A 14892-nucleotide genomic window follows, 5' to 3' on the forward strand; every position below is an offset into this window, starting at 1 on the left:
CAATTCCCTCAATTAAAGCAGTGTTCCACAACTTAAATTTGCACTCTACAGAATCAATAATTATTTTTAGAGCAATGAAGTCGAATGGACATAATATTCACCAACATTGATCAGAAGGCATTTGCTAGCAGTCAATATTCAGACACGGTCCCGGTAACTACTCTGCAATTTTTCGGTAGTATAGAGAACCGCATTGCGTTTTCCGCCATTCCCCAGGAGATTCGATCGATTTTTATAAAAATGAGTTCTTTTTAAAACGTGCTCCACAGTTCTGGCGTTTCTTTTCATCTTGAATTTGGTTCCACTTTGAGACGGAACTCTCATATGCCCTAACGTGCAATTCATGTTAAGCTAAGAAGTCAGTATTGGTTGAAGTTGGGGTGAGCAGTGGTTGACTTTCGAAAGAGTACTGTTTGAAATTGGAGTCAACAATGGTTAATTTCAATTCGGTATTGGTCGCTTTTTGAGGGTCTCTATTTAATGAGTTGTATAGTTTTTTATAGTCAATTTTTGAGACAATTGGAAAGGTTACCAGCAAGACTCATTTCTCTCTTCAGTAATCTCGAGTATATTTTACTCTAGAATAACCACCTCCTATGTATATATCATACAATAGGAAGAATGGCAACGTCACAAATTATTGGTGTCAACTGGTCAGTTAGATTAGAGAGCAGTGAGAAATATTTCAAGCAGCATCGAGTTATTCATCACATGCAATGCAATATAGCCAGCTCACAGCTGACTGATCTTATTAATTTTTATTAATTCCAATTCTAACTCTACTTTCAAGTGTTCTTTGAAAGTGGAACTTTCAATTAATTAGCAATACTTCCCACTGTTGTACATAAGGCTGTGATAGCTGTTAATAATGATCAATTCTATCGCAAATATCTCAACTCAACATGATAATTTATATTTTAATGACCGAATCATGAATGTTCATCATTAATGTGAAATATATACATTGCTTATAATATTTTATTCACTCTTTGATTAACTATAGATAAATGATTCTAGGAGTGTCTTCCTTGGAAGACATTAAGAGCTACTTGTACGATAGAACGCAATCTCTAACTGTAGATGATGAAACTAACACAACTCATTATGGCCACCATAATGTTTAAAAATATTTAAAAATATTTAAGCTTGAATACAGAAAAAACCAACTATATTACTCTTGTTCTTTCAATAAATTAGGATAGCTTATAGAAACGTAAACTTGAAACTCTGAAATTGCAACATTGTACCCAACTCATCCACTTGTCCCAGCATTAGAAAAGTTAAAAATTATAAATATCTAGGTGTTTATATGAATGACTATTTGAAATGGGATATCCAAATTAAATTCATTTGCAGAAGAATAAAATACATTTCCTGCAGATTTCATGCAGGAATTATACAGAGTGATTCTTAATTATGGTAAAATAATTCAATACGTGATAGTAGAGGTAAAAATAAGAAAAAGTTCTTATAAACATATATCCATTAACGCTTCATTAGCGAGCTATACAGAGTGAAAGATTTCGCCCGGAATTCAGTTCCTCTGGTGAAATACACCGATACTGAATTGTTTGGGGACTAGTTTTTGATTAAATTATGCTGGATTAATATGGAAAAATATCTGAAAAATTGAATAAAACTAGTCTGGAAGCTTTAGTGTGAGTAGTTTTTGAGAAAAAAGTTGAAATATGCAAAAAATCTAAGTAGAAAAACACAGACTTCTACGTTTGATGCCCAATAACTTCCTTTAATGACCAGTAAACAAATAATTTTTTGCAATAAAAATTGTAGAGAATTTAATTCTGAAAAGAATTATGTAAATTTTGTAAACTAAATTTAAATAAAAGTTGAATAAAATGTATTCTTATGTAGTACATTACACCACGAAAATTTGCTGTTTTATGAGGAGAGAATTAATAACACATAGGTTGTAGCTGATTGCAAATAAAACATGGGTTTAAAGAACAGCTGATTCACTTTGTTTTAAATAAGAAAATATTCAAAAGAAATTTTCAGCTGAAAATTATTTTCAGAAATATTGTAGCTCATTGTTGAACAAAACAACAAACTGTAAGTTAGGCCTACTGTAACCGCGCTGTGTTTTTTGTTTAATCTATTAACCAGTTATTTGTAACCGTTTCACTTTGCTTTTGTGAGAATCATGCATGATGGAGCTCCAGCACGCTTCAGTGTTGCTGTTTGTGAACACTTGAATCACAGCTTTCCAAACCAATGGATAGGCCGAGGTGGGCCAGTACCATGGCCAGCTAGGTCATCAGACTTCAATCCTTTGGATTTTTATCTTTGGGGACACTTGAAAACCTTGGTATACAATACTCCGATTAATACCATTGAATAACTCCGATTAAGGATTTTGAACGGAATAGAAATGATAAAGCAGACTCCTGGAATATTTGAACGGGTCCGACAATCGATGAGAAGACGTCTGAACATATGCATTCAGAACAACGGAGGTCACTTTGAACATCATCTTTAGTCTTTTGGTATAAGTTTAATGTCATGTAGATATGTTACTTTCATATAACAATAAACTTTTCATAAAAAACCGAATATTTTATTTGCAATCAGCAACAACCAATGAGTTATTAATTCTCTCCTCATAAAACAGCAAATTTCCATGGTGTAATGTACTACATAAGAATACATTTTATTCAACTTTTATTTAAATTTAGTTCACACAACTTACATTATTATTCTTTTCAGAATTAAATTCTCTACAATTTTTATTGCAAAAAATTATTTGTTCACTGGTCATTAAAGAAAGTTATTGGGCATCAAACGTAAAAGTCTGTGTTTTTGTACTTAGATTTTTTGCCTATTTAAACTTTTTTCTCAAAAACTACTCACACTACAGCTTCCAGACTAGTTTTATTCAATTTTTCAGATATTTTTCCATATTAATCCAGCATAAGTTAATCAAAAACTAGTCCCCAAACAATTCAGTATCGGTGTATTTCACCAGAGGAACTGAATTCCGGGCGAAATCTTTCATCCTGTATAGCTCGCTAATGAAGCGTTTATGGATATATGTTTGTAAGAACTTTTTTCTTATTTTTACCTCTACTATCACGTATTGAATTATTTTATTATAACTAATAATCACCCTGTATATGAAGTCGATGTGTTGACAGTTGAACACATGTAGAAAATGTAATTGCATATTTAATAAAGAATAAAACCAATTTTCCTGGCACCAACAACCCACTGAATAGACAAGACTGCTTGATACCTACTAAAAATAAGTATATGATATATAATACTAATATTTGAACAATTAGAAACAAACGCATTTATCCAATAGTACTATATTTAATCTATAATTTACAGAGCGAAGTGAGGTCTTAGATTCAAGTCGACGGTTTTGAATTTCTCTTTATGTTTATATTATGGTCCGCATTTTCGGCGCAACGCGGCAATATATTTTCATGAAATTTGACAGGTATGTTCCATCTTGAACATCGTCCACGTATATTTATAAGGGTTTTGGAAATTTTGCATTTTAAGGATAATACAAAAGGAAAAGGAGTCTCCTTCGAACGCCAGTATTACCGTAAAAATCAGACTATAGAATTATTCATAATAAATCAGCTGTCGAGTGGATTATTAATTGCATGCAATTGAAATCTCAATGTAACTTTAGTAGAAAAATCAGCTGTCGTGTGGACTATTCATTACATGCAATGAAGCATGCAATTAATAACTGAAAGTAAACGTAGTATTTTCACTCGGCCTTTCTATGCTTTCAACTCGGGCTGACCTGTTGGCAGTACCCTATGTCTTGAAGGAGATTAGCTTTTGATGTTAGCACTTTTTTATACACCAACCCCAAAAGCCATTTGTAGTTTTCGCAGCGATATCTGCCTACCCGACATACAGACAGGATTTAATCTGATGGACAGTATAAGAGGAGGCTGTGGTTTATAACTGCGCAAGGACAACTGTTCAAGAACTACTAGTATAATAAAGTAAAGAATCGGCTTTAACCCGTATAGGATAGAAAATACACGAATGACGCATCATCTTGATGGAGGAAAATTGAACATGAATTATATCCAAATGCAGTGTATTCTAAAACCAATTTTCTATACCAGAGTAGGATTCCTTGGTACGGTACTGTAATTCAATTTCTATACGAATACTTATATTATTCGTTGAATGTATTCAATCTTGAATTGCTGTTAGTTTTGAATGAGCTGAGACAGTCTTATTCTAGAGTCTGGAATAGATGGAATTTCTCTATATTCAAACTAGTGGTAATCACAGATCATGGTGGTAGCTCATGTATAAATATTTAAAATCATATGAGATTTCCTAATGCTGGATAAAAAAACAAAACTTCATGAAATGGTATAATTCTTATGAACATTTGTATTTTGATTGAATATAACAAAAACTATTTTTGCTTCCAGTTGGAGTAAACCCAGTTTCAACTTCAGCTGTTATTGGTGAGTACAAAAAGTTTTCCGATTAGAATAGATTGGGTTAAATAGACTAGCTTATTCAGAATATTATAGTGGAGACAGTCTGAATTTGAATTTCTGGAAACAATCTTAAATACAGTGAATCAGTCTACAACTTATTCATTGATTAAGTATGATGCATGATGAGTATAGTATGTATAGTAAAGACAGTGAGTAGATGGCGCATCAATGTACAATGGTGTTTCTACGCGTCATTCATTCATTTGTAGCTAACAATCACAAATCATAATAAGAGGGCTCTTTAAACTGCGCTGCTCGTTTGAGATTATTAAAATGTAATTTTCTCTCTTGGATGAGGAGAACTGTTACGAAGCGTGATATGAAGAGGTCGACTGTGAAAACGGTTATGAAGTGAGACTCGAATATTCTGCACTGAAAAATATCTTAATGGCCTGTAACAAAATAAAACTTCATCCAGTATAATAGATATAACAAGAAGAATTGCAATAGAAGATATTAGGACGAAGAGAGTCTGTTATTTCGTGAAATATCAACACATTCGTATTCTTCTGTGTACAGAGAGATAGAGAGAAAATAAAGATACTGTACAGAGCAAAAGAGTGAGAGCATGAGAAACGAATACGAACAGATCATTGCCAATGTAAAAAACTTCCAACTGTCGATGTCCCCTTCTTTTATGATCCTATTTACGACATTTGAAATACTGCCAGATATCTCTGTTACTTCACATTTTGGCAAAAATCCAAAAATAGAAATGGCCTCGAAAAACCAATCGGCCAGGTTAGCGATCCCAAGCCAAGCTGTGTTAGTAGTCTACTATTTAAACACTAGGCCTATCTATATCTCACTCTCACAGAATCTTTTTAGTGACTGGACAACATTTTATAGGTCACAACACAATAATGTTGTTTAACTATGATCAAGAGGCATACTTAGGCCTACTGCATTGATTACGGTACTATCCTCCTCTATTGATCCACTAATTGACTAATTTATAACGTAACTTTTTGAGAGTAGTGGAGATGTTGCTATGGTGGATAACCTTATAGGATGAAACGATTGGAAATTATTTTCAAAACGTATTCGTTTCATTAATATTTCTCAATTTCCTAACTCAATTCGTAATTCAATCCCTATAAATACATCGTTATAAGCAGAGAAAACTCCTATAATTAATGTTAATTGCTATTATTAATTCTGTGGTTATAAGTTGATAGATTGTTGAATTCGGCCAAATTATCACAATGTCAAAGAGATACTCTGTTCGAAAAGGCGACTTCTCCCTTACTCGTATAGAGAAATTACACTAACAGGAACAATATTTTCCATACTTGTTAATGATTATTAAACTTTTAGGTTTTGTTGGGTTACCGAAATACAGGCAAGTGATTTAGAAAATTAGAGCATAGTCCAGTCAAGGAAAGGTTATAGAGGGAAAAGTTGAGAAGACAATTTTTGACCCCACAGTTCTGTTTAGGGTAGTAATGAGGTAAACATATCAAAAGTCCCCACCCCTACCCCCTGTGCTAAGGGGGTGGGAGGGGGATTAAAGGTACCATTTTTTGGTTTCTCGCATAAAACTCAAAAACTATGTATCCTAAGGACTTGGTTGTCATGTAACAAATTCAAGCTTACATAATTTCCTACAATATTCATCAAACAACTTTTCTTATATCTCCTCTAGTTTTCGAGTTATCCGCCCTTGAAGGTGTGACATTTTTGAAAAAAACACGTTTGCCACCAATTTTTTTCTATTTTTTGCTCTTATAACTTTTTAAAAATCGATGGAGGAATCCATATTGATTATGAGCTTATACAGCATTGAATTCTCTTCAATTTGATGTATAATTTCACACTTTTACGAATTCCCCTACACCTTTTGCAGCAGCTTTAGTGTTGAGTGTGAAATCTCCATTTTTGCAACAATAGACCAATTGACAAAGGAATTTAAAGGGACTGTTTTAAACAAAATTTTTGACTTTGCAGCTTTGTTGAGACTAGTTAGGAGAACATATCAAAAGTCCCCATACCTAACTCATGTGCTAAGGGGATGACCCTCATTTAAAAGTTTAAAAGTTGCATTTTTCAGCGTTTTGCTTCCACGCTCATATCTTGAGAACAATGCATTCAACCGACATAACTAACAAATCAAAAATTAAGCTTGATAGATTCTCTACACTTTTTGTTTAGTGGAATTTTGTGATATTCCCAACAGTTCCCGAGATATTCGCTCTTGAAGGTGTATAATTGTTAAAATAACAGGTTTTCATCCAATGTTTTGTTTTTACAGGGCTTATAACTCTCAAGCAATGCATCATAAAAACTAATGCTTATGGTAGATTTGTAGAGCATTGGATTCTCTTTGAAATGATGTATTATTTCACTATTCAAAGTTCTCCTTTCATTGTTATAGCAGCTTCAATGTAGGAGGTGAAATTTTCATTGCTGCAACAAGTGTTAACTCAGCGGGTCCAAACCTTCAACAGAGGGGATAAAGATGCGTACTTTTGCTGTTTACCTACTAACTAGTCCAAATCAAGCTGCAAAGTCAAAAATGGTGTCACAGACACCCCCTTTAAATGTCATTGTCAAACGATCAATTGTTGCAGTAATGAAAATTTCACCCCCTACATTGAAGCTGTACCATTCAGCGCTGCAACTTGAGTATAAAGATCGGATGAAGGGAACTTGTAGAAATGGAAATAGTCTACAACATTTTAACTCGGCTGTTTCTCCGCAACATTTGCGCCAGAGCAAAAGTAGTAGTGCTCTTGCGGTTCCGCATTTCGCAATTGATCACTTATCTCTTTTTCTCTCAAATTTCAACTCTCTTATAAATGAATATAGAGAGATTCTGATTTCGAATTTGGATCCAACACCCCCAATTACGATAACCGCAAGTCAGATTTCGCTGTATCCCTACTTTTCTCTGCTCCGCATATCTGTAATTTGAACTGTAGTGTGATCAATCATGTAACTAGTTTTCCATAGTTTATTTAGTTAGTTTTTTATAATAACCTGTAGTTTTCTCTTCATTTTAATATATTTATCATAGCTGTTCGAACTTACTACCGGCGCACGAGTTGTTTGGCGATAGAGTAATGTTGTAAATGATAATATTTATTTTATTAATTTATAATTACTTTCAAGCCAAATAAATGAATTTGAATCTGAATTATGTTAATAAATACCTATACTCATGATTGGTCGACTCTCCTTATACATTAACCGTTTCTGAGGTTTGACGGAAGTTAACTAAAGAAATAATACGGCTACATCGTTATCGTTATGGTTAATTATTGCTATTTTCATAGGTAATATTTATCACTTGATATTCTGCAATATTCTAGGTCCAAAAATGGAGAATACTAGTATTGTGGAAAAATTTAAGGATTGAGGCAATAATATTGAAATGAAATGAAATGAAAAAATTCTTTATTAGGCGGAGTTAGGACTTTTAAGTCCTGTCTACCACTCAACCTCAAATCAACCTCTAATATTCTAGCTTGCAATAAGGCAAGTACCGTATTTTGAAATTGTACTATCCTACAAGTAATCTTGTACAGAGAAGCGTTCGGCGAATGGCATTTATTCAACAGAATCCAACGAACAGGAAATTATGCAAATCTAGACTGTGATTGGTCCGTTTCCAGCCATTTCTGGTCTCACCACTCGATTGCGATTATAAATCCGGTCTACTGCTTTGCTCTGATTGCGTTCTTACGAGTAAATTGGATTCTCACTAACTAGAAACACCAAGTACAAGTCACTGAACAGACAAAATACCGAATCAATCTCAGATCCCCTGTACCATCAATAAAAAATCTGACTGATTCGAAGGCAAGTTCTCTCTAAAATAACGGAGTTTGATCGTTTATAGACAAAGAGAAAAAACAAATTTGATCTGTATAAAATATGATACAGTACGTTCTTTAAAGTACGTTGTTCTATATTGTACAATACTGCTCTTTGAAAAGGCCAAAACATAAGAATTCTTTTCTATTAAGCGAGCAATTTTTGTATGTCAGTTTGTATGTCCGACAGAACACAAAAACTGCTCCAATAATTTTCATGAAATTTGAAATAAAGTACAAAAAAACATTTGAATGAGGTCTTATGTTTAGGATAACTCACTAAAGGAGCTTAGAAAGGATTTATTCATCTTTCGAGTAGCGGCTCAGAGAGGGACTTTTCCATCATCCGTTGAAAACGAAACAGATTAGATTCCTTTATTCATGTGTTCAACTCACGATCAAAAAAATCCAACTTACGTTCAACAAAATTCAACTTACGTTCTAGCGTGAAAAATTCTTACCAGTAAGATTAAAATACCATGATGTTCTTATTGACCTACAGACTGAAGAGCTTCACAAAAATATTGAGAAAATATATGCAAAAGTATATAAAGTATATATATGCGAAACAGTTAATTTTGGATCTCTAGTTTTTTATTCTCAGAAAGGGTACCTGAAAATACATTCCCCTTCAACACCTTACCGTAAAGAAAGTTAAATATACTAGCGAAAGCCTGAGCGAGGCAAATTAAGACTAGAAGCCGATCAATAAATAATAAGAAATCGTAAAAACAATAAATCATTGCGAGTTACATTAATTGACAGAATTGAGTAAATGATAATAAAGATCAACTAGAGAATACAAATAGAAATAAATAAATTCCTAATAATGAGAAAATCATTGACAGAATGATAGAAAGTGTGAGCGAGTGAAAAACATTATAACGGCTGTTGAGTTACCAATTAATATGAGACTACGTTATTCGAAAGCATTGCATGATTAGAGAGATATCTGAGAGAATAGAAACATAGAGCAACCGGCTGATGACTACTCAACGTGGATTTGAATTGATCTTGGTGAAAGTAATGGTCATGGTGAAGTGATGAAAATGCGAATAATTTCGAAACCACAGTTGCTCCAGTTTCTGTTGTATGAACGCAGTAAAAGAGACTGTAATATTTTCATATTCCAAAATCAGCTGAAAACCGAATAGATGAGGAAAACAAATATTTCATAATCTGATGCTCCTATTTTCCTCCCATTTGATGACCTCCACATTCTACAGAGCAATCTTAACATTATGCTAAAGTTAATTGAAGACGAGTTACTAGAGTTGTCAATTTTAATAGAATTGAATAACGTGTCAATTCACTTGCAAATGTTCATCCCTACGCCTTTATACTTCCAAGTGGAGCTCGATATTGATGAACTCCATCTATTCAATTTCTTCTCAGCTACAAATTATTTTTATTATGAGAATACGACTTCAATATTATCAATGCATGCTGTCCCTTCCTGATTTCTGATTAACAATGATTTTTGAGAAGAGTATATGAACACTTACGAATATTAAACATGTACATCAATATCAAATTGTTACGTCAGGAATCAACACACTCTGCATTCCAAATCGACAAAATAGGTAACGAATAGAAGATAGAGAATAGAATAATATAAAATAATAAATCTAATACCATCATACAATACTTGGATTGGTTAGAAGCATCAATACTTCGTGTCAAAATATTTGAAATCTATTACAAATATAGCCCAATGATTTATTGATACTTTCAAAATATGAAACTACATTTGACTGAAACCAGAATAACATATCTCAATTCAGTTAATCAAATCTGACTTTTTTCCGTTTCACAAAAATACTTGACATTTACGGTGGAATCTCTGTTTTGTACGAGACAGAACAATTCATCATCCCAGCCATGTAGAAAAATCATTTGACAAAGGCTATAGAGTAGTCATCCATGTGTTAAGTGAAAATATCCATCCACCTTGCTGCAACAAGCTTGGTTTAATTAGTGAATATTTCTCGACTGAAAATAATTTCAATTCACGGTTGCTGGTTTAATTGCAGTATTGACTTGTTGAATTGTTGGACGAGGGATATGAAACACCTTTCGAAGCGTGCTCTCAATTAATTGAAAATTGGCGATATCGAGCTCGATTCAATTAAAACACGTTAAAAATCCTGGAAAAAGCATTGATGAGAGGAACAATGTAGAAGAGAGGCTGAAATCAATATAGCTGTGAATTCCATGGGAGAAATAAAGCAATTAAGCTCCGTTTTCAAGATGACGAATTGTATTTGATTTGTTCCTACAGAGTGAATAATAAAGTATCATTCAGAATAAGATAATAATCATCAATTATTGATGAATATCTGGTGCTTCAATTTCTCTTACAAACTGTGATTCCCTAGCATTCGAAACGATTTAGAGCCTCATAATAAATAATCAAGGAATGAGAAATAATAATAATTCGAGAATGTTACAGTTGTGTTGTGTGTGATATTGTGGTACTTTTTCATAATGGAAACATAAATTAAAATTGTCAACCACTTTTATTATTAATTGCTCGCCCTTCGAAATATTGCGCATGCGCCTTCACTGGTGAGTCATCCATCAATATCGAATATGCTTAGATGTATCATTTTATATTGATGCTTGTCTCATACCTATTTCAGATTCTCCGCATCACAATTGCAGAACTAATAAAGTTTACAATTTTTTTCTCATATTGATTAATTCCATTCTCCCTGGCTAAGTTCTAGTTTATATACACTTCCAACACAGTTTACACAATATAGTTGTTCAACTATTATAGTATTATATAATAATAAAAGTGGTTGACAATATCAATTTATGTTCTCAATTCGAGAATGCTTTGTTACTAGAATAAAGATAGCAAAGCAACAAATACTTAAAAGTTTTGCAAAGTATTGACTATGCAAAGGATAAGAATAACTTGGTCAACCACTATTGATGAAATTTTATATTTATCAAATCAGACTCATTATTATAAAATAAATAATAGCCACAATTGAATATCAGACAATTTTCAAAAAGTATTAATTTTGAAAGAATAATTGAGAACTCATTCACAGTATTAAAATAAAATTAATACAGAAAAAACGGTACAAAAAAGAAGGTTTTAAAAGTAATGCCGAACATTTCTTAGAATTAAAAATATCACTGATAGTATATATTTTTTCTATTATTGGATTATATCTCTAGATTCTCAATAGTTTTCAGAAGAATTCATTTCGACACTTGAAAATGAAATAGTAATTAAAAATAAAGTAGTGTATGAAAAATGTTTCAGTGTATCAACTATCCATATCATATTATTGAATTATGGTAGGTTAATGGAAGAGACAAAAACAAGGAACAGATATGTATGAGAAACTTCAATATCCTTTATTCATGTAGTCTCCACCATATTTTTGTACTACGGTATCAGCCATTTTAAAAATTCAAGTCTTAGCCAATTAGAGACAAGTACTTCAACTAATCACAGTGTGCCTGCTGCTTAGCTGTGTCTCATAGCTGTATTTTGAATGCTCGCCTACTGAGTCTTGTCTCGTCCAATGACAGGTTTGAACCATGATAGCTTATCCAACTACCAGTCATGTAACTCCATTTACACTATATAAAATACACAGAATATACCATCCAATATTTGAATTGAAAAGAATTGAGTTTATTTCACAAAATTTTATACATGATTATAATATCTTGAAAGGGCACAAAATGCATGCAGCACAACGTAACAATTATTTGAAATAAAACTTAAGACATCATGACAAAAGGAGTGATACAATAATTATATTATATAATAGTAATACATCTTATAAGAGTAATAAAGATTATAATATAATAGTAATACATATTATTAGAATAATGAAGAATGGTAAAGATTGATATATATGAACCTTTACATCGAGCAGCAAACTATTATTGCTTATACTTTTACTTCCTTATTTATACAGTTTACTTCCTAGCAATTCTTCCAGCAAAACTGACATAAGCGACAAGAGCTGATAGCGACAACCAGAGACTGTTTTCCAGGTAGAGAAATTAGTCACGGACTCGCCCCGCCAAAACAAGACACTTCTTTTTCAGCACAAGAACGACAAAAGCAGCCACCGCCAAAACAAGACTGATTTTCAGTACTAGGATGGATGTGTCTGGCTTTGATGATGGTGTATACTGAGGTCATCCCGATGTTAAGCTTCAAGTTTACTAAAGATTGATGATAATGATGTAGCAACCAAAACTATTTCTCAATTTTTAATGAGGTTTTGATAATGTGTTTGTGATATTGTGGAGTATTTCTATTCCTATTTCGATATCTACCACAACGTCATATTTACTACAGCACAGGAAGGTCTTTTAAAATCCATGTGCTTGACGGTTTTTCAACCAACAACTGTATTAGTTTATCAAAGATTGATAGCACTCGCCTTGATGATATTGGAAATTCTAAAATCTTGAATAGAAGAGCAGCAATTACTGAATATCGAATTATTATACAATAGTAAGTAGGATGCTTTTAAGATTCAATGATATTTGAAATCGTTCTCTTAAATATCTTAACTTACTTCGGATTGGAACATGTTGAGATGATAGTGCTTGTTTTCTATGCAAATATAGTGTTCGATCTAGAGTAGAGATCGCTGTGTATGCTGCTTCGGTAATTAGCTGATAACCACGAAACTCTAAACGCTCTATACTGTAGTATGCTATTTTGTGAACATGTCCCATAAACGTAATTGGAAGGAAGCTTATTAATGATTATGTTATTTAACTCCTATACCATGTTGCTATTGTAGTATTAATGAGATCAACTCACTCACTCTCCGTTGAACCAAAATCATTCCACAACATTTGAAATTTCATCGACAATTTTGATTAAACTGTTTTCAAGCTAGAATTCAAACAAACAGAAGTTTATTTGGTCAGTGATTAATTAGAATGCCAATTGCAGTATTGGCCAAATTTATTATAAAGCCAGCTAATGTTGATTTCATTTACCAATGAGATAAATTTGTGATAGTACAGGGTGTTTCAGAGAAACGGGAAATTTTGAAAGTTGAATAATTCCAAGTAAAACAAATCTTCAAATAAAGTTTTTCATATCATTCAATAGTAAAAATAATGTCATTTTAGAATAAATAATACCTTAACATTTATTGTATGAAGATGACATCTTGCAGGTGTGTTCCTTTGCTACGCAAACATTCCTGTGGTCTCTTCATCACATTGTCCATGGTTTGACGTAACATTACAACTGGAATTTGAAATCGCTTCTCGAATCTTGGCTTTCAATTCTGTAACAACGGATCGAAGAAGCCAACAGTTATAATGTTACGTCAAACCATGAACAATGTGGTGAAGAGACTACAGGAATGTTTGCGTACAAAAGGAACACACCTGTAAGATGTCATCTTCAAAAAATAAATGTTTCGGTATTATTTATTCTTAAATGGCATTATTACTACTATTGAGTGATATGAAGAACTTTATTCAAAAATTAGTTTTACTTGAAATTATTTAACTTTTAAAATTTCCCGTTTCTCTGGAACACTCTGTATTAAGAATTAAGGCTTTATGACCAGAATAAAGTCTATACAAGCATGATCTAGCAAAGTATCCAAGATTATTATGGTTTTATAATAAATAATTAAACGTAAATATTAATGCATAATTATTTTGCATTTCAAATTTGTATTATACGTAGTTTTTCAATATTGGATTGATACCTTACTCATCAAAAAGCTAAGGGATCGCTATATGATCCTAAGCAATTAATTAATCCAATTCTTCTTTTGATAAAAGTTCTTGTATTTCTACTTATTCCATTCAGTTACTGATCAGGTCCATGTAAAAAAATGTCGAATGATCAATATATTTTCTATTCTAGTAGAGAAGGGGAAATCAATCAAATCTATCCTTCAATGTGAGAATGAAAAATAATACTTTTGACCATCAGTTGAGCGTTGTATTTATAGAGTATTAAACAATAGTGTTGTATTTCACATTTGATTGTAGTGGCCAATCATTTTAGTTATAACTGCAGTCACTATAGCAAGATTCACTTTAAACTGTCAGCATTGGCTGAATGGGTAGCAATGATGTTACTTATAAGAAATTATGACAGTTCACAGTCGACCCAGCCATAGTACAAATTCAAATGTCAGGTGCAAATGGAAAGAAAACATTTGTGATTTGGTGAAATTGAACGCTCCGGCTTCACTTCATTGCTAAATCAGCTATCCAACTGGGACACTGCAAAGACAATTCGAGTGGATACAAATGCTCATGTTAGTCACTGGACTGGGAAAATGGTCAGTTAACTCATGTGTGAAAAAATACTGAATGTCAAGGAGAAGAGTGATACAAGTACCGCCAAGTTAATCAATAAGTTGGAACGAACAAAAATGTATCATCCTTTGAGAGAACGCCGATATTTTTTCTCGTTAATTTTTCTGTAATCAAACATTATTACTTTTTGAAAAAAGTCGCCGTATCTGAAGTTACACGGTTTTGAAGCACTCATAACTGTCAGTTAGTAAAGTTAGCCTCTTGATATCCAAATATGAGAACTTGACGTACGT

The 14892-nt window shown here is 32.7% G+C and overlaps 1 protein-coding gene across 3 annotated transcripts in view; it reads left to right on the top strand.

Annotated features, from left to right (window-relative positions):
- The window catches only part of LOC111051558 (neuropilin and tolloid-like protein 2), a 98149-nt gene that overhangs the window by 50459 nt on the left and 32798 nt on the right, over window positions 1-14892 (top strand). For all 3 annotated transcript variants that reach the window (XM_022338090.2, XM_022338091.2, XM_039443031.1), the window contains one exon: window positions 4431-4466. In XM_022338090.2, coding sequence (XP_022193782.1) covers window positions 4431-4466 — 36 coding nt within the window. The remainder of the gene's footprint in view (window positions 1-4430; window positions 4467-14892) is intronic.

This window comes from Nilaparvata lugens, chromosome X, assembly GCF_014356525.2.
Source record: "Nilaparvata lugens isolate BPH chromosome X, ASM1435652v1, whole genome shotgun sequence".
Taxonomy (NCBI): domain Eukaryota; kingdom Metazoa; phylum Arthropoda; class Insecta; order Hemiptera; family Delphacidae; genus Nilaparvata; species Nilaparvata lugens.